Source organism: Drosophila ficusphila, unplaced genomic scaffold (genome assembly GCF_018152265.1).
Source record: "Drosophila ficusphila isolate 14025-0441.05 unplaced genomic scaffold, ASM1815226v1 contig_791, whole genome shotgun sequence".
Classification (NCBI taxonomy): domain Eukaryota; kingdom Metazoa; phylum Arthropoda; class Insecta; order Diptera; family Drosophilidae; genus Drosophila; species Drosophila ficusphila.
Window position 1 is genome coordinate 26271912 of NW_025064737.1, and position 22443 is coordinate 26294354.

At 43.8% G+C, this 22443-nt stretch overlaps 6 protein-coding genes across 8 annotated transcripts; 3 read left to right on the forward strand and 3 right to left on the reverse strand.

Moving 5' to 3' along the window:
* The first annotated feature begins 688 nt into the window (after nt 1-688).
* LOC108099644 (homeobox protein MOX-1) lies at nt 689-1195 on the forward strand. The gene has a single exon (XM_017203273.2). The coding sequence runs from the start codon at nt 719-721 to the stop codon at nt 1193-1195; it is 477 nt and encodes a 158-aa protein (XP_017058762.1). The 5' UTR covers nt 689-718.
* On the reverse strand, nt 1189-2582 carry LOC108099643 (MKI67 FHA domain-interacting nucleolar phosphoprotein). Its single transcript, XM_017203272.2, has 3 exons — nt 2383-2582; nt 1978-2322; nt 1189-1921 (listed from the first exon to the last, which is right to left on the reverse strand). The coding sequence occupies exons 1-3, from the start codon at nt 2476-2478 to the stop codon at nt 1271-1273; spliced, it is 1092 nt and encodes a 363-aa protein (XP_017058761.1). The 5' UTR covers nt 2479-2582; the 3' UTR covers nt 1189-1270.
* Nucleotides 2583-2629: 47 nt separating this feature from the next.
* LOC108099561 lies at nt 2630-4074 on the forward strand. The gene is made up of 6 exons (XM_017203149.2): nt 2630-2847; nt 2902-3087; nt 3145-3348; nt 3429-3665; nt 3718-3764; nt 3821-4074. Exons 1-6 carry the CDS (start codon nt 2698-2700, stop codon nt 3885-3887), a joined length of 891 nt encoding a protein of 296 aa, XP_017058638.1. The 5' UTR covers nt 2630-2697; the 3' UTR covers nt 3888-4074.
* A 124-nt stretch (nt 4075-4198) lies between these two features.
* LOC108099562 (diphthine methyl ester synthase) lies at nt 4199-5576 on the forward strand. Of its 2 annotated transcripts, XM_017203152.2 has the most exons (3): nt 4199-4321; nt 4448-4620; nt 4688-5576. In XM_017203152.2, the coding sequence occupies exons 2-3, from the start codon at nt 4486-4488 to the stop codon at nt 5396-5398; spliced, it is 846 nt and encodes a 281-aa protein (XP_017058641.1). In that variant the 5' UTR covers nt 4199-4321; nt 4448-4485; the 3' UTR covers nt 5399-5576. The 2 variants fall into 2 exon arrangements, with proteins under 2 accessions (XP_017058641.1, XP_017058639.1); XM_017203150.2 differs by lacking the exon at nt 4199-4321 and having other exon boundaries at nt 4372-4620.
* LOC108099560 (COP9 signalosome complex subunit 6) lies at nt 5575-6795 on the reverse strand. Its single transcript, XM_017203148.2, has 2 exons — nt 6314-6795; nt 5575-6255 (listed from the first exon to the last, which is right to left on the reverse strand). The coding sequence occupies exons 1-2, from the start codon at nt 6689-6691 to the stop codon at nt 5611-5613; spliced, it is 1023 nt and encodes a 340-aa protein (XP_017058637.1). The 5' UTR covers nt 6692-6795; the 3' UTR covers nt 5575-5610.
* A 426-nt stretch (nt 6796-7221) lies between these two features.
* LOC108099629 (elongation of very long chain fatty acids protein) lies at nt 7222-17290 on the reverse strand. 2 transcript variants are annotated; one of them, XM_017203258.1, is made up of 6 exons: nt 16851-17290; nt 15151-15341; nt 14997-15077; nt 13235-13397; nt 12832-12968; nt 7222-8144 (listed from the first exon to the last, which is right to left on the reverse strand). In XM_017203258.1, exons 1-6 carry the CDS (start codon nt 17002-17004, stop codon nt 7875-7877), a joined length of 996 nt encoding a protein of 331 aa, XP_017058747.1. In that variant the 5' UTR covers nt 17005-17290; the 3' UTR covers nt 7222-7874. The 2 variants fall into 2 exon arrangements, with proteins under 2 accessions (XP_017058747.1, XP_017058748.1); XM_017203259.2 differs by lacking the exon at nt 16851-17290 and adding an exon at nt 16600-16623.
* Between the last annotated feature and the right edge of the window lie 5153 nt (nt 17291-22443).

Sequence of the window (22443 nt, forward strand, 5' to 3'; positions counted from 1 at the left end):
TTGAGAATTCTTTATCAAATTTCGTTTAGGTTTTTCAATCTGGTGAAGATCGATTTTTTTACCCCTGTTTATATCTGATTTTTCGAAGTTTAGGATAGCTTGCCAAAGTTGACCCCAATTTTTTCGCCCTAATTTGCGCTTAGCCCTGTCAGGAACCGACCACTCACAAATTTCGACCTAGTTTTAAAAGCCTGTATTCGAATCGATTTTTTTTCCGGATTACGCACTGATTCGCAATAAAATTATGATATAAGACTCCACTTTAGACTGGGAGATTCGCCCAGTAGCCAAGAGTAATCCGCCGCATCATCTTAAAAACGCGTGCAATTGCGACTTTCAGATAAATCTCCGCCTCGTTTTACGACCTGCCGACGGTTGTCTATTTAAATTTTATAGCCGTTGGTGGCACAAAGCACTTGACTCATGGCAATGTCTGGCTGTCCTGCATCCACTTCCGTTTCTGACCGGACGACGGGGGCTCGGATTCGGGATTGTTGTGACAACAGTTCGTAGGCAAAGACAACAAGCCGATCTGCGGGTGTCATAACCACTCATACTCGGTCCAGATGTTGCGCACAATTATCATATCAGCAGCACATCATTTGCGGCTAAGTGAAAAAACAGATTGGACTGGCACACTCGGTGCCTTCTTTAAAAGCGACTCCACCAAGTCTGAGAATTCAGTATTAGTTTAACCGTAGTGGCCAACAGACCCGAAATGAAGAACTCCCACGCAAACGCAGATTACGAGTCCTATTACTATGAGGACATCACAAAATATTGGGTTAATCAAAGCGAAGGATACATAGACTGCAGCTATGGATTAAGCCAAAATGCTACTACTGGCTACATGGATTACAATAAAAAAGAGGCTGATTGGAGCAGTGAAGCTACCGATAAATGGTTACAACACGATGAAACTGCTGGGGGGAACCTACCAAAGCAAACGCCCAATCTCCGAACACCAAGTTCGAATCGCAAGGAACGCACAGCCTTTACCAAATCGCAGCTGAAGGAGCTGGAAACAGAGTTCTGCTACTCTAACTATCTAACCCGCTTGCGCCGCTACGAGATTGCAGTGGCTCTGGACTTAACGGAACGCCAAGTGAAGGTTTGGTTCCAGAATCGTCGCATGAAGTGCAAGCGCATCAAGCTGGAGGAACAAGGCCCTAGCAAGAACAACTCTAGTTTTTAAAGGGACATATTTTAACACAATTCATCTTACAAAATGTTTTCGCTTACTTAACAACTATAGTAAAGGTATTTTAAGCTACTTCTTTGACTTCTTGGCCTTTCCCTTGGGCAGGGGTTTGGCCAACGACTTGGCTGCGGCCAGCTGCAGCTTCTGGGTGGCGGCACTTTTAGTGTTCTTGACAACTGGAGCCAGTTTCTTTTTCTGCACACCGCCAGTGCCGGGCTTGCGCTTTAGTTTGTCTGACAGGCTAACCTTATTCTTCTTTTTAGGCGGCAACGGCAACTCGACTTCCTCGTCACTGTCATCGCTGGTCGGCTCACTGTCTTCATCTTCTTCCTCAATCTCCAACTCAGAATCATCATCGGAGGCATCTACGTAGTCCTCATCGTCGGAGTCCTCGTTGATGGTGGTGCCCAGCAGGTCCTCCAGCTTGGGCTCCTTCTTTGCCGCCTGTTTCTGTTTTTTGCCTCCCGCCTTGGTTGCCGCCTGGCTTGTGGATGCCTCAGTGGTCTCTTCCTCTGTCGTTTTCTTAGTTTTCTTGACTGGCTCCACCATTAAATCGGAGAAGTCAATACCCAAGTCCTTGTACTTCTCCTGCAGCTTTTTGATCTTGTTCAAATTGTTCACCGTGCGTTTTTGGCAGGCGGACTCATCCCAATCGTTCTGTTTTTTAACGCTTCGCTGGGTGGCTTTGGTCACGTCCGAGACGTAGATTTCCTTGCCAGCCTAAAAGGATTTGATTAGGTTCGATTTGCATTACTGGAGAATACTACCCGACTTACCTTGTTTACGACCTTCTTTACGGAGGTCCTAAAGAAGTTGAAGGTCTGCTTCTCAGGCGGAATGTAGGAGGCTTTAACCACCTTCTGGAACATGAGGTAGTTGTCCATGGTGTCGGCCGCCACCTTGGCCACCTCCGGATACTCGAACTCCACAAAGGCGTAGCCCTTGCTGTTTCCAGTGCGCAGGGATCTGGCCAAACGCACGCGGAGCACCCGGCCAAATTGGCGAAAGTATTGACGCAGCTGATGCTCAAAGAACCCATGGGGCAGATGCTTGACTACGACAACGCCGCGTTCTGGACGCTTTTCCTTTTGGGGCTTGGACTTGGCCACCTTTTTCTTCAGCTAAAATGGAAGCAGTTTACGGTTATCAATTAAAAGAACAATTTGTTTTTGTAGTCTTACCTGTCCAGAAACTACCTCCTTGGCCTTATTAATGGTTTTCTTGGGCGTCGACTGTTTTTCGATTTTCTGCGGCTTGGGCTTTCTTACAGGTGGCATTTTGAATTAAGTTTATCAACTAAAATCAAGAACAAACGCAATAAAAATACAAAATCTACAAAATCGCCGCACGTGGAGCAAGAAAAAATCAGTGTGGCAGCATATCTACGAAGCGGTAAATTCTTAGGAGACTTACTGCATTTTAGTCTCTTGGTCACTCTAGATGTTTCTGTTTTGTTTCTTTTTGTTTTGCGTATTTATTTTTGCCGCCAATAACCAATGCATGTGTCTATGGATTGTAATAATTCCTTTCTGGAAGAGGACGAAATGCGCTTAGGCTACAACCATGACGACATTAAGAGCTTTCTGGTAAAGTCGTCGATCAAGAATATGTTTCCCTTTGCAAATGAAACCACAGACGCCAAGCGGGTAAACATACATCCTGTTTTATTAAGTAATTATTACTAAAATAATCAAATTTAGCTACTTGATAGTTTTGTGAAAACTCTATCGGGCAAGCTAGTACTAAGTCTAGAGAATTTGCTGGATCTGTTTACTCTATCTATCATGATGATGACCTACCAAAAAGACATTTTGCTGCTGACGGAGGAGCGTTTTATACTATTAGATGTGGTCAGTCATCTGGCCTACTCTCTGGATTCAGAAGAGGTAGTATTCCTTTCTAAATGCTTTTTTGTTTGATATGCTTACCTTTCAACTCCTCAGATTCAGTTCATGGCTTTAGGCTTATACGACAACTTAGTAGTTGGCGTGGGAATGGAGCGCTTGGAAAGGGTCCTGGACGTGCAGGCAGCCATTCCCGCTTTAGTGCAGTCCTGTACGCTTGGCAACAATATTGCTGTGGCTTTTCTACTCACTATAATGGGAAAGTATACCGGACAACCAGTCCAAATGGATAACAAGGAAATAGTAGGTTTTTTAAGCACTCAAAAGGATGCAAAAAGGAAGTTATATAAGTAAATAAAAAATATATTTGCACTCTTTCAAAGGCTCGAAAGGCTTTTGAAATGGCCAAATTGATCAACTGGCAGGAGTTGGCAGATAGTGATCGTCATGCGGATATGTTTATGCTTATACGCACCTTCAGCCTGATTATCAACTGCCGACGCATTCGCGAAGAGTGTTCTGATTGGAAGGACAACCTATGTGCCGAGATACACAAGTTCTTCCTGCAAGTGCGCAAGGCATTCGAAAAGACTGCCGCATATGGAGTCTTTGAAATGATGGTAAGCTTAAATACTTTTATCTGGAGACTGTTTTTATATTGATTAATTGCAGATTGAGCGGTTCATTGTTTACTGTGTAGTTCGCGGAGCCACAACCACGTAGGTTCAAAAGCGCACATAAGTGATTTAATTTAAATAGTTTACCTTTTTTTCAGGACCCAACTTTGCAACTACAAGATCTCCACGCTAACAAATTCAGAGTCACAAAAGTTATTTGATTAATTTGTTAAATTTTAAGTTTTTTTGAAATTACGTATGTATGTGAGGCATGAACATAGGATTTTAAGAACAAGAATTTAGCATACAGCTGAGAACAAAAAAGAACACCAAATATTTTGCCTGTTAAGTAATGAAAAAATAACGTTTTTCAAATAAAAGTTTTTATTTTTGTATTTTACAAAATTCAAATTATTCTTTTAATAGTTTTTTCGTAATTTAGTTTGACATTGACCTTGTTATTTTGAACTCCCGCCTTGCCATGGGTAGCTTATGGTCATACTGAGGAACTATGGGCTTATAACTTTCTCATACTGCTGTCACAGGTTAAATTATCGCAGCGGTCTTCTACGCTTTTTATACCCAAACATAAGATATTATGTATTAAAATCCCCTTAAGTCAGCTTTAAGTAAATAAACACGCAATAACTCAACAACAGGTAATTCAAGTTTTTTCTAGTACCTTTCCCCACGCAAGGATTTTTTGGCGCTCTGGTGGCGGCCACACAACGCCCTACGGCACGTGTTGACTGCATTTAAAAAACGCTTTTAACAACATTTGGCAGGAGTTGCAGTGGCCGAGCAGTCGCACCAGTAGCCCAGCATGTTCTACCTAATCGGTCTCGGCCTTGGCGACCTCAAGGACATCACGGTCAAGGGTCTGGAGATAGTGAAGCAGTGCAGTCGTGTTTACCTGGAGATGTACACCTCGATTTTGGGCTGCAGCCTTGAGGATATGGTAGGTATATACACCTGGCCATGGCCTTCGCAAAAAACTCACGCCTTTCCGTCTGTAATTCCCGCAGCAAGAGTTCTACGGGCGACCCCTCCTACTGGCCGACCGTGATTTGGTGGAGCAGGGAGCGGATGAAATCTTGGCCGGTGCAGGCGAGGCCGACGTGGCCCTGCTCGTGGTAGGCGATCCCTTTGGCGCCACCACCCACACAGACTTTATACTGCGCGCCAAGGAGAAGAACATCCCCTACAAGGTTGTACACAACGCCTCGATAATGAACGCAGTGGGCTGCTGCGGCCTGCAACTGTACAAATTCGGCGAGACGGTGTCGATACCCTATTGGGACGAGACCTGGAAGCCGGACAGCTTCTACGACAAGATCAAGCTGAACCGCCTGCACAACATGCATACGCTGTGCCTGCTGGACATCAAGGTGAAGGAGCCGACGCCGGAGTCCTTGATGCGGAAACGCAAGGAGTACATGCCGCCACGCTTCATGAGCGTGGCCGAGGCTGCTCATCAGCTGCTGGCCATCGTAGAGAAGAAGGACTCGCTAGAAAAGAACACAGTGCTCAACGAGCAGTCGCTGTGCGTCGGTCTGGCCCGTGTGGGCCAGGAGTCGCAGCAAATCGCCGTGCGGACGCTGCTTGAGATGCGCTCAACCGACCTGGGCGGTCCGCTGCACTCGCTCATCATTCCCGCCAAGGAAATGCATCCGCTGGAGGTGGAGTTCCTGCAGCAGTATGCCGCCAATCTCAAGTTGGACGATTACAACCACTAATTCCGCTGGGAAGTTACCTATTTAAGTGTCTAGGAAATGTTGTCTGTGCATCTGAATTGAATTTACGAAGCAAATGGAGCTGGAAGCTCAGGAAGAAAGTGATATCGCTTGATGCCACCCGTATACGTATGTAGCCTGCCTCTCGGCAGCAGAAATAAAACCGCATTCACCCATCGTACATTTATCTCAGTGGCTTTTATTGAGGCTGCATATTAATAGTAGAGGCTTCGCAGGCGGCGCGTGGATCCCTGGCGGTCGTACAGCATGTTAAACTTGTTCACAAAGTGGTGCATATCGTTGCAGCCCTTGGTCAGCGTGCCCAGGTAGCTAATCAATCCCACGTCGTTGCACTGCGTGTAAAACTCCTCCTGAAAGGCGGGCACCTGCATTACGGGCAGCCGGTGGCAGAGTGCGTAGGCCTCGCGTAAAATCTCCTGGTTTGCGCGCAGCTTTCCGGCCTCCACATCGCGAATGTACTGCAGCACGATCTTGATGCGTGTGTTTAGCATTTTAATGGCGCTATCTTGGGCCACCAGGTGCTCGGCAACCACACTCTTTTCGCCCGATTCGTTTGAGGTCATGCGGGCCACGTGATCCACGCCAATACGCTCCGCCTCCTCGGTGGCCAATGTGTAGGTAAGGGGCACAAACAGCATAGTGGCCTCGCCATCCACCAGATCGATTAGGGATTCGAAGAGCTTCAGCGGAAGATGGTCAACGCTGCGAGAGAGCGGATTCAGCTGCAGCATAATGGGACACTCGTTGATAGCTGCAATTTGTTTCTGGATCTTTATGTCGTCGGCAGTGGGATTCTCGCCGGTTGTGTACCACCCTATGAAGTCGAGATCGCTGAATACCTGGGTAAATAACGATTTATGCACTGAAGAAGAATGGCTATATGTCCTAGAAACCCACCTGCTTGTACTGCTGTTCCTTCTTATTGTAGTAATCCTTGTTGATGACCGTTTCATCACCGATTACATCCGTCTTAAGTTCGAACGAGTTCATAATCTCAATATTTCGGCCCTTCTGCTTGCCAATCAGAGCTCCGTATACTTGCCGCGGCTCGCCGTGCTGCGCCCGGAATCGGGTCCAGTGCTCCGATATATTCATTATGACCAGTGGATGCAGCGAAATCGTCACCGATCCGCTGGTGCCCACTGCAGCCATTATGTTTCCCTGGGGCTGCGCCTGCTTGTCCGGAGCCGGATCCTGTGGTTTGCATGCCCCGTTGGAAGAGGACGAGGTGCTCGGCTTAGCCGACAGGTCCACATCCACTTCCATTTGCTCCATGCTGTCTGTGGGATTCTAATAAGTCGTAGTTAGCGGTAAAAAAAACTACAATTCTTTTTGTTTGTCAAGTCTAAGCTGTTTAAGTGTGACCGTGCTGGGACTGTTGATTACGTCCCTAAAATACCAGCTAAATAAAAGTCGGGCAGCGCTGCCATATTGTCGAAAAAAAAATGGTGATCGAATTTAAAAATATGTAAAATTGTGTTTAAACCTTGATGAAACGTAAAGGTTACTTTAATTTTATAATTTGTTAAATAACGATATAGTAAATTTATTACAAACTGGAAATATTAGGTTTTATATGAAAATACTCCATTTAGTTACTATAACAACTATACTCCAATCGTTTCCTCAAAGCTAATAGTAAAAGCTTCTTTAGTTAAGAATATCTTATGATCGCCTAATCTTTAATTCCGGTGTGTCTGATTTCGATCCGATTTTCGATTGAGTGTTCTCAAGATTTGGTAATCTCTTCCGCAACGATGACCCTGCCAATTTTTAGAAGACAGAACAAATAGAAACTCACTTGGTTGGTTTTTTAATGTATTTATCTTTTCTTCGTTTATTTGTCTTCGCTTTTAATTTCGTGTTCGCCGTATTTGTTCGTGCGAATGTTGTAAGTTAGACTAGTTGGCTTAGGACTACAAATATTTAACATTAACATTTAACAGGCTATTTACAAATCGTCTATACACAATTACAATAATCACTTAGCCTAGGGGAATTATAACTAAACGCGCTTCGTTCGTGAGGTTCTAGAATTAGGCGACTTACACATTAGGCAGATCTCGAAAATTGACCCAGTTTGTTGTACGGTTTTACACATGCGATGCGAGTGCAGCCGCAGACGATGAGATGCGAAGCGAAGCAATCAAGCGAAGCTGGCGAGGGGCTGCTGGGCATTCAAGCTGGAGTTGCGCATACGCCCCATGGTCCCGTGTTCGATCGATCGATCGTCGGCAGGCGGACTTCCTCTGTGTGTGCGTGTGTGTTTGTGTGCGTGCATATGTGTGCACGCTCGTGTATTTATGGCTCTTAAGCTTAGCTTAGCGTTAGTTGAAACCTTTGTACCAAAACTACTTCCGTTCCGTCCGTTGCCATCACCAATCTGATCCGTTTATACAAAATTTGTTCCCCCTTTCGGGCAATCCTGGAAGCACTTTTCGTCCACATCCGACTGGTTTTAGTTGGCTTTCAGTTTGTGCGTGACAGCCGCCATGTTGTTGTTGCCGTCCGCCTTGCAGGACGCGGCGTCCAGTTGCTGCTGCTTTTGCTGCTGCAGTTGCTGCTGCGCCGCCTTCGTCTTCCTGTAGCTCTGCATGTAGAAGTTCATGAAGAGGCAGAAGAAAATGGAGGCGTTCAGCAGGAGCAGGGCCGAGATGAACTTCGAGAACTGGCACTGGTTGCTGAAGAGTGCGCGGACGGTGTGGAAGATGCACAGCACGAACTGGGCCTAAACAAAACAAAAGTGTAATTTAAATATAATTAAATAATAAATGTTATTAAATATTTCAACTGCTTCAATTGAACATCGGTGAAGTAAATTCATTTTCAAGCTTAGAACGATTATTATTAACTTATTCTTGATTAGGTATCTTATCCTGACCAATTTGATAATAATACCCCACCACTTGATACGAACGCAGTAATTATCGGTGCGAAATGTTACCTTGCGCTTGCCTCACTTATGTAATTTTTATCTCAGTGCTTTCAATCTAAAGCGTGGCTCCACTTAATCATACACATTAGGTGGCTGTGGGAACCGTGTGGCAAATAGACCTGTTACGCTTGAATACTGGGAAAGTTCTGAAGAGAGCAGACGCCCCTTCAACCAGGTCATAATCAGAGCTCAACTTGACCCACCTCTTTCTGGTTATCGGCGCTGTCGAAGGGCAGAGCTTGTCTCGTTACGGAAGTTGTAACGTCATCCAATTAGCCGGGCCGCTTACTGCCGAGTCATAACGTTTTTTTTTTTCATTTTTTTTTTCCATTTTTTTGCAGCGCGGTTACAGCTCTTTGAATGCGGCTAATAAAACGGCTAGCAGTGGAGCACCCTTGAGCTGGGCGGGTAATCAAAAAGCACTCAGTGCGGCTACGATGTGCGCACATTGATTGGAATTAGCCGGGGTGTCTGATATGCGGCCGTAAACTAGCCGCGATGCTAATGCTAGTGGCTATGTTTAGCCAAGTCCAACAAGCTGGCTCTTGATTGGCCTTTGGCGACCCCTTGGCGCGTGTTAAAAAGCCCATGTTTACCTCTGGTGTCTGGTCTTGATCGATCAGAAGACATGCCACCCACTTCCAAGCGATTAAAGAGCTAATGCAAAGATAGTTAGTCAATCTGAGAATTCAAAGAATTTCTATTGGATTGTTTGAAGTTCTAGTTTCGTTTGATGATCTACAGCCAATCGATGCAAAGGAATGCCAAATATGGTAAAATTGCGTAAAGAACTATTTCCATTAGAACACTTGAACAAATGTCAAATGACATTCGATTTTCTAAATGAAAAATAGTAAAAATTCATATTATCCAACGTTAAGTCATAAGCAAAAGTGTTTAGAGCCAGCCTTCTCCTGTGCTTCTTTTATGGCCGTCATTACTTAAAACATTTTTCCCTGTGCAGCAATCTCGGCAGTTTGCAGTTTTCGGTGACCTACAAAATATTATGCTGGCCAGCCAAGCGCTGCAGGTTTCCATTACCACTGCAGCGCAATGTTGGCCAAGACGGCAACTGCAACTGCTGGCCAAGTTTGCGACTTGCGGCAAAGCCGTTGAAAGCCAACGTCGACGCTTAAATGCTTCATTGCACGAGACACGGGCACTGTGGTTCTTGAATGATTGATGGAAATGGGGCAATCCTATGGTGAGGCTTATGGGAAGTCCGGCAGATTCGGTAAACGGCTTTACATAAACGTCGCCATTATCGAGTGTAAACTGCTCCTACATTAGTTAAGCAGTTTCAAAACTATTCTTTTCAACACATAATGCATGCTAAGCTCTTAGCTCAACCGCAGTAAGCGTCTTCCATAAATTGTTTGTAATTAAATGCTAAATTATTTTAACACGTTTTCCTAAGAGGTTTGACCTCGCAGCTTGTTTGTGGTTCGTGCCGGATTTTCTTTGAATAATAGATTTTGAAAGTGATTCAAGTTCTTGAGAAACGGAAAATCGTTGGCTTGCATTTACTCTGGTTTAAGCCAATTTTTAAAACTAATTTGTTAGCTATTAAAAAGGTGTATACTTCGTTAGTCATTGTCTTGTAGGAATCGCTATTGATTTCTTACCAGTAGCTTGCAAAAAAGGTCGTAAATAAATTTAATTTGCCCAAATGAGTATTGCCATCTGAATTAACTAAGGCCATCTAGGTAAGCCCCTTTTTTTGACGTTTAGTAACTGTTTTTAATTATTCGACGTATTTGGCATAAATATTTTGGATTATAGCTGAACTGACCTTTAAAATCAATTACTCCTAAATTAACTTGTATACCTATATACTATAAATTAAGTATATTTTATTTTGGCTAATAGAATTGACCTACCGAAGTGTTGCTAAAAAGGGGTATTATAATTATCAAATTTAAATTTTGTATTTTTTATTAAGAATATAAATCAAGTAAGAACATTTCTACCATATCGACCCACTGTTCCATCACAGCAATTATTGCGCAATCATGCCGTAGATCATTGATCGTTGGACTGCGTGTGCCGGCAACTGGCGAACGAAAACAAAAGGCGGTTGCACTTGCAACATGACTGATCTGAACCGGCAATTGAAAGTGGCAGATCGCTCGTTGACTTTTACCCAGAGACGGCCTGCCAAATTGCTTGAGTAGTCTGCCCAGTGGTCGCTATCGACTGCCGCATACGAGTCGGTCCGAAGCCGGGGGTTTTGGCCACAAGCAGCTCGGCATCTTGGCAACACGGCAACGAGGCAAGAAGGCGGCACGGCAATAGCCGACATAGACACTCACCCAGTTGGTGTGGCAAGTTCGTCGCGGTGCTGGACAAAAGTGAACGCTGCCGCTCGACATTCATTGCCGCAAAACGGAACGAGCACGAAATGATAATGTAATCGAAACTGGTCAGATCGGTCGGCTTGGTTATTTTGGTTGGTTTGTATGGTTTGTATGGTCTGCTTGGTTACTTGTTGTTACTTTGTTGGTTTGCTCGCTCGGTGCCGCAAATGTGGAAACTCTTGCTTGGATTCGAATTGACTGCGAATTGGCCTACCCCGGCGAGTTGCGGGGATGTTGCAACAAATCGCGGCCAGCCAGCCGAAATGTTGCTTACAACAATCGGCGAATCGGCAAATCGGAACTTAACTTCAACTTGGGACTGGCTCTCGGCTACAATGTGGAGCGTGCGATATATGGTCAGGCAATTTGTGGCTAATTGGCCGATGGGAACGGAACTGAAGGAATCCACTGGTTGCGCAGCCAGTTGCCAACACTCCAAGTTGGCTGCCCAGAATCGCAGCAACTCGCATGACAGGTAAATTACCCAAAAGATGCGCTCGCCTACTCATTAAAAATGTCACTGCAACGCAGCTTTTGTAGATGCACAGCAAAAAATTATTTGTCCTAACAAGAACTATTTAGACAATAACAAGTTTAGGTTTTGAGGTTCTGCATAGGAAGATTTCGCTTTAGCATCCTTAATTACTTAGAGGTTTAACATTAAATTAAAAATTTGAGTATTTTTCTCTCTGTTTACAATCCAACGAAAGCAATTGGAAAAACATCAAGAAAACGGCAGTACGACTACAATAAAAACTGCAATCAAAATAGGTATTGCTTACATACGCAATATTTTATAGGTGCATAAAACGGGCACAGTGAGCACTTCTTTATAAGGACTACATTTCTACAATGTTTTATAAATGTATTGTTTTAAAATGGAAAATACTTTGGTATAGGAAAAACTGGCAATTCCTTAGCTGTTCTTGCCGGAAAAGATTTTTTACCAAGCTTGGCAATACGAAAATTGTTAAATCCAGTTTTCCTCGTTTCTGGCAATTATCTTAGAATTGTGTAGGTTTGCCCCTATGGAATCCCCACTGCGTGTCTCCTGCACGACTGTTTGCACAGAAAAACCTGTGCTTGCTACTTAAGTTAGTCACCGAACGTTTGACAACTCAACTGTGGAGCAGCGCTTCAAGGCGATTCACTAACTAGCAGCTAGCAGCTACGACAATAACAACTACAGCATTGAATCTCGATTCGAAGGAGGCCAGCCGCAGCAGAACAAACTAAACTTGCCATATTTTCATGCGTTTCGAGAATTTCGAAACATTGGAAACCAGAAAGACAGAAAAAACCGAATGGCCGAAATGCAATGGAACTTTTGTGCTTTTGTGTTAATCGGCTCTTTCAATTATGCGTGTCCACATTAAAGGCTGGCCAGCCAGAACCGTTCGCGTGGAGCCAATCTAATAGAATTCCAAGTCGGCAGCACAAGAAGTCAGATGAGAAAAACCAGAAACCAGCCGAGATATCTAGACCACACGTTTGGCGACAATCTCTGGATTCATTTCGGATTCGCTTCACTCTTGCTTTCCGATCTCGATGTTGGCCAATCTCCCAGAATGTGTGATCGATGCCCCAGAGATTGGCCTTTGGCCCCAGCAGTTTGGCCGAATCTTAAGCTAAACTAAAGACAAACAAACAAGCGGAGGCCGAATCTCAGATGCGAAGTGGCTTTCGGCAGCGGGTTTCGGCATTTTAGTCTTATGGCATTATGGCAAATGCAAGACACAGTTAGAAGCATTGGCCAACATTTTATTTTGGCAATATGAACACGGATAGCAACTGGTCTCCGGGGTGGATGTGCGCTGGTGAGCGTGCCTTTGGGCCCAATGAATAATGCCAATTTATGTGGCAGAGGCTGGCCAACTCAGTCTGAGGCACGACTGCCGGTCTAACTGGTTTGCATTTAGATTTTGGCGGCTTCTTGGCCAGATCGAGCTGGCAATTGCCAGCATTGGCCAGCAGCGACTAACTAACTTCTATCTATGTCCAAAAAATACATTTCACACATGCCTGCGCCGATTTCGAACAAGTTTCGTTTGACTTTCGGGCGTATCTGCACTCGAACCGCACCGATTCCGCCTAATGTAATGGGCTAATATAATAACACTTACGATCTGCAGCTCGGTCATGTATTTCTTCCACCACAGGAACTTGGCGTACTCCGGTCCCATGGCGGCCATCATGTAGTAGAAGTACATGCACACGTGCACGAAGTTGTTCAGCAGATTCGGGAATGTGGCGTTTCCACCTGCGAGGGGTAATAAAAGGGTATTGTAAGATCCGAGATTATGCGGATAGTAATTTTACGATCCCGTATCCCTATGGTTATTGTGATGCAAGAACTTTGCTTTACAATTTTTATATAGATTATCTTTTAAATTTACAAAATATTAGGTTAGTCGAAATAACTTCGGTTATTCCCAAATTAATGCATTCAATTACTTTGTAAATTAGATATTGAATTGTCGGATCGAATTTATATTTTTCTTATTTCATAATCTTTTGTACACTCACCTGCCAGGAACTTGACCAGCACCCAGGTCTCCAGAGGCGTCACCGAGTGGTGGTAGACGTGCAGCCAGGTGATCTGCGAGGACTTCTTGCGCAGCACGAAGAAGATGGTGTCGGCGAACTCGGTCAGCTTGGACAGGTAGTACAGGTAGCACAGGTTGAGCATCTGCAGGACAGAGAAGAAAGAGGGGGTGAGGGGGTTTTGAGAGTGCGGTTGACCTGGCAAGGTCGTTGTGCAATTCGCGCCCACCGCCGAGCAACGTGGCCAATTAGCGTAGAAACTGCAGCAGAAGAACTTGCGTAATGACATTGACAAAGTCTTCGTTCCGCGGCGATTCGTTTGGATTCGTTTCGCGTTGTTTCTCCTCTCGCCGGAATTCCCCAGCACTTTTGTTTTCATCGACCGAACGAGCAACCAGAGTTCTGCTGGTTGCAAGTGAGATGTTTGGCCGACTCTGGCGCACGCGGCGTATGCGCAATGTAAACAACGACGACTTTTACGACTTCGCTGAGGCGCCGTGGACTTATGGAAATGACCATAAAACTGGATGACGGACGCTAATGACACTAGGGTCCATCGGAGTTTATTGACTTGTCTCTTGGGCTATTGGGCTTGTCTTTTTGACTTTTCGGCTTTGTTGCGGATGTGAAATCGATCAATGAATGAATGCGATTCGAAAAGGTCTTGTCTGGTCAGCGGTTTTCACAGAATTTATGCTCTGTTGATTTGAAAATCAAACAGAGTTAAGGTACTATTCCAATTGCAAACAGTCGGCGGAACAAACTGAACTGTTTAGACCCGCTTTAAATGTTAATTTGATTGTAACATAGGCAATAGTCAGCGGCCTTGAGGGTGTGGCACTCTCGAATATTTTTCTAGGGGTAATACTGGAGGCTTTAAGTGATTGCAATGCCCACACTCTTTTATAGAGTCTCTGGGTTGTTTATTGATTTTGATTGGCACAACATAGTGGAAATTTCAATACAAAATAAGAAGGTTTTATATAAAAAAGTATATTTGTTTTCTGAGTTAAAAAAGTTATTCAATTTCCCCTTTATATTGTTCAGTGAGCAGTGTACATTCGCTTCCCTTTCTTGTTACATTTTTCCGAACATTTAAATGGCTCATTTGCGGTGCGCGAACAAATTGGCATAAAATTATGCATTTAACTTCAGATTCGCATTACTCAATTGTTTGCTTAATTGTTTTCCAGCATGCTGGGCAGTCGAAGGGAAGGGGAACACAATCGATGAAGAGGCGTAACTAATGGCTGGCCAAAAGCCATTAGACGCAGAATTTGGATTAAGAAGCCTGCTCCGCTCCGACCACTTAATTGCCCGGTCAGTTCACTAAAACGTGAACTTTGTTCCGTCGCAGAGACGTAATGAAACATTTGTAGTGTTTTTCGTTTCGCGACTATGACTGGCCGAAAAGTGGCTTTGAGCTGAACTTTACGGGCCAACTAAATTGCTCTCGAGTCTGCCGACCGAACTCAATGAGTCACCGCAAAATAGAGGCACTAAAAATAGAGGCAACGAACTTGCTGGCCAACAGCGGAAGATGAACCCGGCAAGGTGAAGCGAAGGAAAACAAAGAAACCAGCCGGCCAAATGACAAATGCCAAATTATATAATGGAGACCATAAACTCCTTAAGTCCACGCGTGCCTCTCGAAATAGATATTCATATTCGAAAGGGGGATGAGCGAGTTTCGATCGGTCAGCGGTTTAAATTAGAATCAGAATGACCGGTCGGGACAACTTACCCGCTTCGAGCTGGGACTATCCGAGTAGTCGACCGGTTGGCACTTCAGATTGTAGTAGTTCAGCCAGCCGGCCATCAGGTGCTGTTCGGGGGAAACCGGAAAGGGAACGTCATTAGCGAGAAGATCGTTATGCTAAGTTTAGCCCCACACTTACCTCGTAGAACATGTAGCCACTGAGGGCCACCTGGAAGGCGTTGTAGATGACCAGGGTGCGGCGCAGCTGGAAGGGCTTGCGGTCGCGCATGAACAGAGGTCCTATGAGCAGGACCCAGGACAGGTAGACGGCCACCATGCCGAAGGTGAACATCGGGTGCTCCATCAGCGGGAAGCGCGTTGCACGCGGATCTGGGGATGCAGACACATAAACCAATCAAATTGATTGCCGCAATTTTTCTTCAAATTCATTTCATCTCGCTTTAGGATTTGCCTATGCTAATTCAGAGACGATTTTGATTTGCATTTCATTAGGTTATAGCACTTCGCTTCAAGATAGCCAAGCAATTCATTTGCCGCCAGCTGAATGAAATCGTGGCTAAATATAAAGTCTACTTGTCACTGGCAGCGTTTAAAGTGTCAGCGGAATCGTCGTTGCACTGAGCAATAATTGTAAAGTATGTGAGGCTTGCACGCCGCTCGGGAGTTATTAGTAAACATCTACGTCACAGCTCAATAGTTTAAAGGAACCCCCAGTAGCGCAATTAGCTTTGTTTTTTAAAATGGACCAAGTTTTCCATGGCGTCTGGCTGTTTACTACACTAATCGAATCGAGATGTCGTTATGATTTATCTTCCAGTTCGAAAACATCTCAATCGAATTGTTGTTTACGTTTACTGCAAATATTCCATTGGAAGCTGTGCACCACATTTTATGCCGGGAATTCTTGACCTGTTGTGCGCGGTAACCCGTGTGGTTAGTGGCTCTAGCTATTAACTATACAACTTTAATACCTTTTAATGCCTTTAATTAGAATATTAGAGGTTCAGAGCAAGGAAAACGATTTGGAGTCCTCAACTTAAATATTTAAATACATGTTTACTGCCCTACGCTACATTAAGTTTTCAAGTTTCTGGAATTTTCGAGTTCGTTTCCTAAGTCTTTTGTTTGCTGTTCCCAAATTTGTTTACTTTCAAGTTCGTGTCCTAAGTCTTTTGTTTATTTCGCGTAGCTCCGAAAGTTTTTGCATCGTAATCGTGTTTTTGCACATTTTAATCTCCTTTAGCTAGGTTTAACATCACTCAGCCAAATATAAACACTACTTGCTCCGCCTTTAATTGCTTCTGCCATTGACCCTTCACCGGTGACTTTTCTCATTGCCAGGAATGCGAATATGGGGCAAACGGAACACCGAGCTCCGAACCCCTAGGGCAATTGGCATGTTCGAAGTGCTCCGGCTAATAAATACATGCTCAGCTGCACACGGCGAAACCAAAGTCGTCGATGTCGACGGTCGCTTCATAAAAATGTCTAAGATAAGCAATGTAAATACATTTTAATTACGTTAATAATTGTCAAAAATACAATTGACACTGCCAAGGTCTCCATTTAATACGCGCACTCACATACACACACTCAAATACACACTCGCACACTCAAAAGACAAAACCTTTTTTAATTGTCCTAGAAGTTTTTGGCTCGGCGTTTTGGCTTTGTCTGCCAGCTGCTTACTGTTTTTTCATTTCTTTTTCGAGATTTTTTGCTGGCTGTTTAGCGTTTGTTATGTTTGTTGGCTTGGCATTTACGTCTCTGTTTCTGTTACGATTTGCATGCCATAAAAGATGGCAATTTCATGGCAATTCGTCATTTAAATGGACTTTTAATCCGGTGGGCTGATGCACCGCCGCACTTGACACCTACCGCCGAAGTCGGCCTCCACCAGCTGGTAGTACCGCTGGACGAGTCCCGTGTAGTTGCGCGTTATGTGGTGCGTCTTGAACTCGTCCAGCGCGATGTTGGCTATCTCCACGACCATGTCGAACCGGGTGGTCACGTTGTAGTTGTGGTAGCTCATGGTGCTATCGGTGGCTCCGGCTCCTGGGGTTCTGAACCAGCTGTAGGGGGTATCCAAGACTCTGGGCTCGCTGGCGCGGGGTTTTTCTTTTGAGTTATTTTGGTCAGAGGCTCGCCGCAGGATTTCGCATGCTGCGCTCAGGCCCGTAAAATCACTTTATAGTCTCCTCGTTTGCAGAACACGCTCGAAAAAATGCACTTTCGACTCGCTGGATTGCTCAATGGCTTGGCTAAGTTTAGATTTAGATTCGCGCAGACTTGGCTGGATTCTGCCACCACACCGTAGGAATGTTTATGCTCAACTGAATCTAAAACTTCTCGGCAATCACAAGATAAAGTAACTTTTTCGCAGCGCCAGCCGAGCAGAGCAGCGGCAGCGGCGCCGGCAGAGCTCCGATCACGCTTGTGCTTGTGCAAAATACTTACTTGCGCCGCCACAACTACTAGCTGCCGATAAAGCCCGACTTCGGAAACCCAACGAACCCCGAATAAAGCCATAGAACAACGGAAGTTTCGTTCAGTTTCGGCGCCGCACTGCATGCACTTTTCAGTGTCTGTGTTAGCCACAAACCCCCTGCGAATGTGTGTGTGCGTGAGTGTGTGCTTGGCCCACTAAGTAGCTTTTGGTTTTTTTTTTTTCGATTTTTAGCATGTTCCGTTTGGCATTCAAGACCCAAAGTTTATGCTGCTGCCGGTTGTTTGAGCAGGTAAATTCGCTTTTTTATAGGTCAATGCACTGAGATGTGGCTTAGTTCATCACACCGATTGCAGATGGTAATCATCGGTTTTCTATCTTTCGTTTTCATTCTAAATAAAGAGTTCAAGTTTGGAAAGAATAAATATAGAAAATGTTTACTCTTATTTACGGATTTCTATAAATGCCTGATTATTGGCAACGACTTTTGATTAGTTGTGTTTTAATGAGTCTAAGAGTACTTAGTACTTAGTGATATTCATGTTCCGCTATGTTGAACACTAATTAGTCTTTATTTAATAAGCCGCTTTAGCTGTAAATTTCCAATTTCTAGAAAATTCTTATAGTAGTTTTTGGCTTCAAAATAAACTTTGTCCTTGCAAATAAAAAAAGATATTAGATGGTTAGTTTTAAAGCTTTATAATATTTATTGAATAAGAACAGGTTCTCTTTTCTTTTCTAAATGCACAATGAAACCAGAATAATGCAGCAATAAAATTTAATAGTAAAATTGCGTTCTAAAGCGTATAGTATTCTTATGACGAGTTTTATAGGTCGTAAGAACCAGAAATTGATTAATTTGAACCCAATCAAACGACCCTTATTACTGTCAAGTAGTTCGCCTATTTAATCCATGGGGACTCCCATTTCGCATTACACCCCAAGGCACCTTTTAATGAAGACCATTTCTCAGAAGATTGTAATTCGCACACTTTTATTTTCGTTTTCTAAGGAGCCAAACGAGTTGTCCGCAGTACGAAGCACGTACAATTAAAACAAGTTTTTAATGGCATCTTTAATGCGTATGTGCCTTACTTTGCGACAATAAACAGCAAAGGCTTTTGCCTTAGCTTCAGCTATGTTGATTCCTGGACTTCCGGATTGTCTTCGGTGACCTCAGGCGGTGTTTATTCGGATGACGAGGGTTTTTGTAAACCCCATTCATGCTTACAAGCAGAATAACCTGTTCTCGTTCTCGGCCCTGGAGGTGTTGATTCGGGGCTGGTCGATATGCTAAGTAGGTTCTAAGTCACTTTACGTCAGCATTGGTCAGCATCCCGGGGGGCTGGATTCTGATAAGAATACGTGCCAAGGTGGCCACGCGCAATGGCCTCAGATCCATAATCAATTCGGCAATCGGGCAATCTGGCGACACGTGCAGAAATCTATCGGAATCAAGGCGAGAGGCAGTGGGCCAGGGGTCGTTAAGCTGGGCAAACTATCGGACGTGCGGCGAAGCCTTCGTCTTAATTGTGGCCATTGAGATCCATACAGAACCACCTGCGTTTTGTGACAAATTAACGCCGAGTAAATTGTTCTTTGAAGTTCAGCCCGGCCGGTTCGACCTTTGGCTTGATTATTTTGGCCATGTTTGGGGCCGAAGCCGGCAAGGATGACGTTTTCCACAGCCACTGCCGCACTGCCACCGCTAACGGTTGAATGCGGATTGGTCACACTACACTCTCAGTTTCAGTTTCAGTTTGATGTTCGGATTTGGATTTGGATTCGGTTTCGTTTTCTTTTTCGCCGGCTCCTAAACGTGGATGATGAGTTGGTAACAGCCAACAGCCCCTCGGCATTTCACGGCCTAGGTCTAGGTTAATCGGAAGTCGGAGAAGTCAAAGAAGGCAACGCCGCCAGCCAACCGGACCAAGATTTCGATGATAAATGCCTGCTTTGATAGCTCCAGTTTTGTTGTGATTTTGTGAGTCGCTTTTTCTTCTACTGCTTCTTCTTCTCCCTCCTCTTCTTCTTCGTCTTCAGCGTCTCTTCGCGAATTTTCGTTCCATCAATGTGAGATTTTGCCATTGGCGAAACAGCTTTGGCTCCATCAGAGCCAATATGTTTTCAATATGTTCATTATGGCAAATGCTAAATGTTTGTCGCTTATTATTCGCCTGATTAATGGCCCTGGTGTTGACAAGAATTCCATATTTCAGCCGTTAGAGGTAGTCACTAGCTAATAAAGTAATTATAAAAAGGTAGTATTTTCTCTTACTGTTTGCAAATTGTAATTAAATTCCAATGACTACAAACCTTAATAGATATACTATACTATAAATAAATGTTTTTTTTAAATATTCTGGAATATTTGTAACGTTCTTTTGTTTGTTTTGATTTAGTTCTACAAATGTTTACCGAGTTTTATTTGGTTTTCCGCAACGATTAGGTAACATTCCATTCCATAATATTTGCTCTAGCGATTAGCTAATTTATTGCCGAGCGAATTCCAGTCGAAGAAATATTGCCTGCGCACAGAGTGAGTATGCAGAAACTTCGATTAGCAAGTGTATGTAGCGAATAATTAACAATCATGAATTAATTAGCGCCGAATCGAATAAGGTGTGGGTGTTAACACCCTGGATCATGGACGTTTTTGGAGCGTTTCAGAACGCTTCGGTTCGCAAATTGACCGCTGACCGCTGACCGCCGGCGTTCTCTAATTGATAACGGAATATTTTCGAAAGGCTGGCGGCGGTTCAGCCCCCTGATTATCGGAGCTGTAAACAGCAATTACCAATTAAACTGTTACAGCCGCTCGTTGAGGCTTTCCATTAAAGTACCAGCCTTTCTGAGCGGAGTTTCGCAATCGCTGCTATTGGATTTCGGATTGCTAAATGTTTCATGTCAACCCAGTCTGCGCGGGTTTATCTGCCGATCTGGCCATCTATAGTACTTAGTCTTAATTGCGTTGCAATTTGGTGCAGAAAAGCGAGCACGCCCTGACCTTGCTCCGCTCGAAAAAAAAGACAACAGACAAGAGACAAGTAATAAGCATTTAAGCATATTTATATCATTCGGAATTTCAAGCTCAATATGCGATCGCGTTTGCGCTACGAAGACTTTTGCCGGGCAAACACCACTTTTGGCCCTAATTGAATGGGCAAACCCAGAAGTTGCCTGCCCAGATTCAGTTGGGCAATGGCCAGAGAGAACTGGTGAGCCGAAAAGATGGCACGTTCGATGGTCACGCCGGCTAATTTGGCCAGAGGCAGTCTAAGAAAATTTAGAGGGAGTTTGAATACATATATTTCTTATTTAAAGAACTGCTATAATGTATTATTTCTAATTATAAAACAAATATTTATATAATAATTAAGACATTAAAATACATTTACCCAAATTCTTTTTATATTCTTAATAAGTATATTTTTAAGGGGGTACTCGACCCCCTTGAATCCTTCACTGAACATAAGCCAACTAAATTTAGAGGCCGACTGCCGCTAAGGCTGCTAATCAATTGGTCAAACGTGTGCTCAGTTACAGCGAAACAAACCAAACAAACTTCGGTCAATGAAGAAGGTACCCCGAAATATCTTCTTGAACACATAAACCCAAACAAGCTCTTGGCATTTTATTTTCTGGTTTATGAGGCAAGACGGCGGCAAATGGTAAGGTTCTTGGCAAAACCCACATGACTCCACATGCCGAGTGTTGAACTTGAGCGCTCTGCGATACTTAATTTTGAATATGGCTAAGAGCGAGCTGGTCCAAGAATAGATCCTCGTCACTCAATTAGCCATTAAAAGTTCACTTTGAACTTGACACACTTGTCGAGCGCGAAAAAATCACTGTTCGAGAGCTGGCAGAAAATATCGAGACTAAAATTTATAATTATGCATTTAAATGAAAACCGCTCTGCGCCAGCGAATCCATTAAGCTTCTTAGGCATTTTCTGCTGTTGTAGCCGCTGCTCCGATCGATCTGATCGATCAGGAAACGGAAGTGCGATTTCTTTTTCTCCACATATTAATCTTTTTGTTTTTCTCTCGATCTATCGCTCGAAACGAGTTCCTGCCAAGGGCAAGCCAACGGTAGTTGGTAGTTGATAGTTGGCCATTGGCCAGCTGCGACTCCAAAATTCGATCGATCGGAGGTGGAGAGTTCGCGAGAGACCCGCTAGAAGTAACTTTGGCACAGCCCGGCATTTCCGCGCTGGCAAACGAGTTCGATTTGCGCAATTAACGCGGCTAACCAGCAACGAGCCACTTTTGATTTTGATGAGTGGCCGTAGAGCAACGACCCTGTTACAGCGAAGTCGGTGCCACCTGTCATGTAATCCGTAATCGGTAATCAGTAAGCCGTTAATCGGAACAGCTTATTAGCTAGGTGGCTTCTAATGATATGCCTTGTTTGGACTTTAATTAAGTCACGTGTACGCGTAGAAATACTCTACAATAATTAGGGAGTTTACGTACTTCAAAATAAATATTAATAAATAAATATAAATACTGTTCATGGTTATAGTTTTGGTAATGTATATTTTTTTCACATTTATAAGGTGTCATAACGTCTTTTGATATTCATGATCTGAAGTGGATGTCTTGATCTTTAAATCTGCCATTGATCCACTATTTTTTTGGCCATGTTGAAAGCTGGGGAACCCCTAAAGTAAACATTAATCACCAGCGACTATTAGCCCAAAGCCTCTATAAAGTCAAGAAGAAAGCTACCTTTGAGGAAACGAAGCTTATGTACCCTTGCAGTTAGAACTTAAGAATATAAAAGAACTAGAACTAGTTAGTCCGATTCAATTCAAATCAGCTATATAGTACATCCAAAAATATGTAGTATTTTCCCTTCATTTTATTATTTCTATGGTAGCTCAGTTTCCCTCATCTAATGTGATATTCTGTTTTCAGCTTGGCTCTTAATCAACGGCTAACTATTTAAACCTATACTTTTCCAGTGGGCTGGCAACTCTTAACTGATTTTAAGCTTTAAGCCAAGCTTTTGAAACTCGAA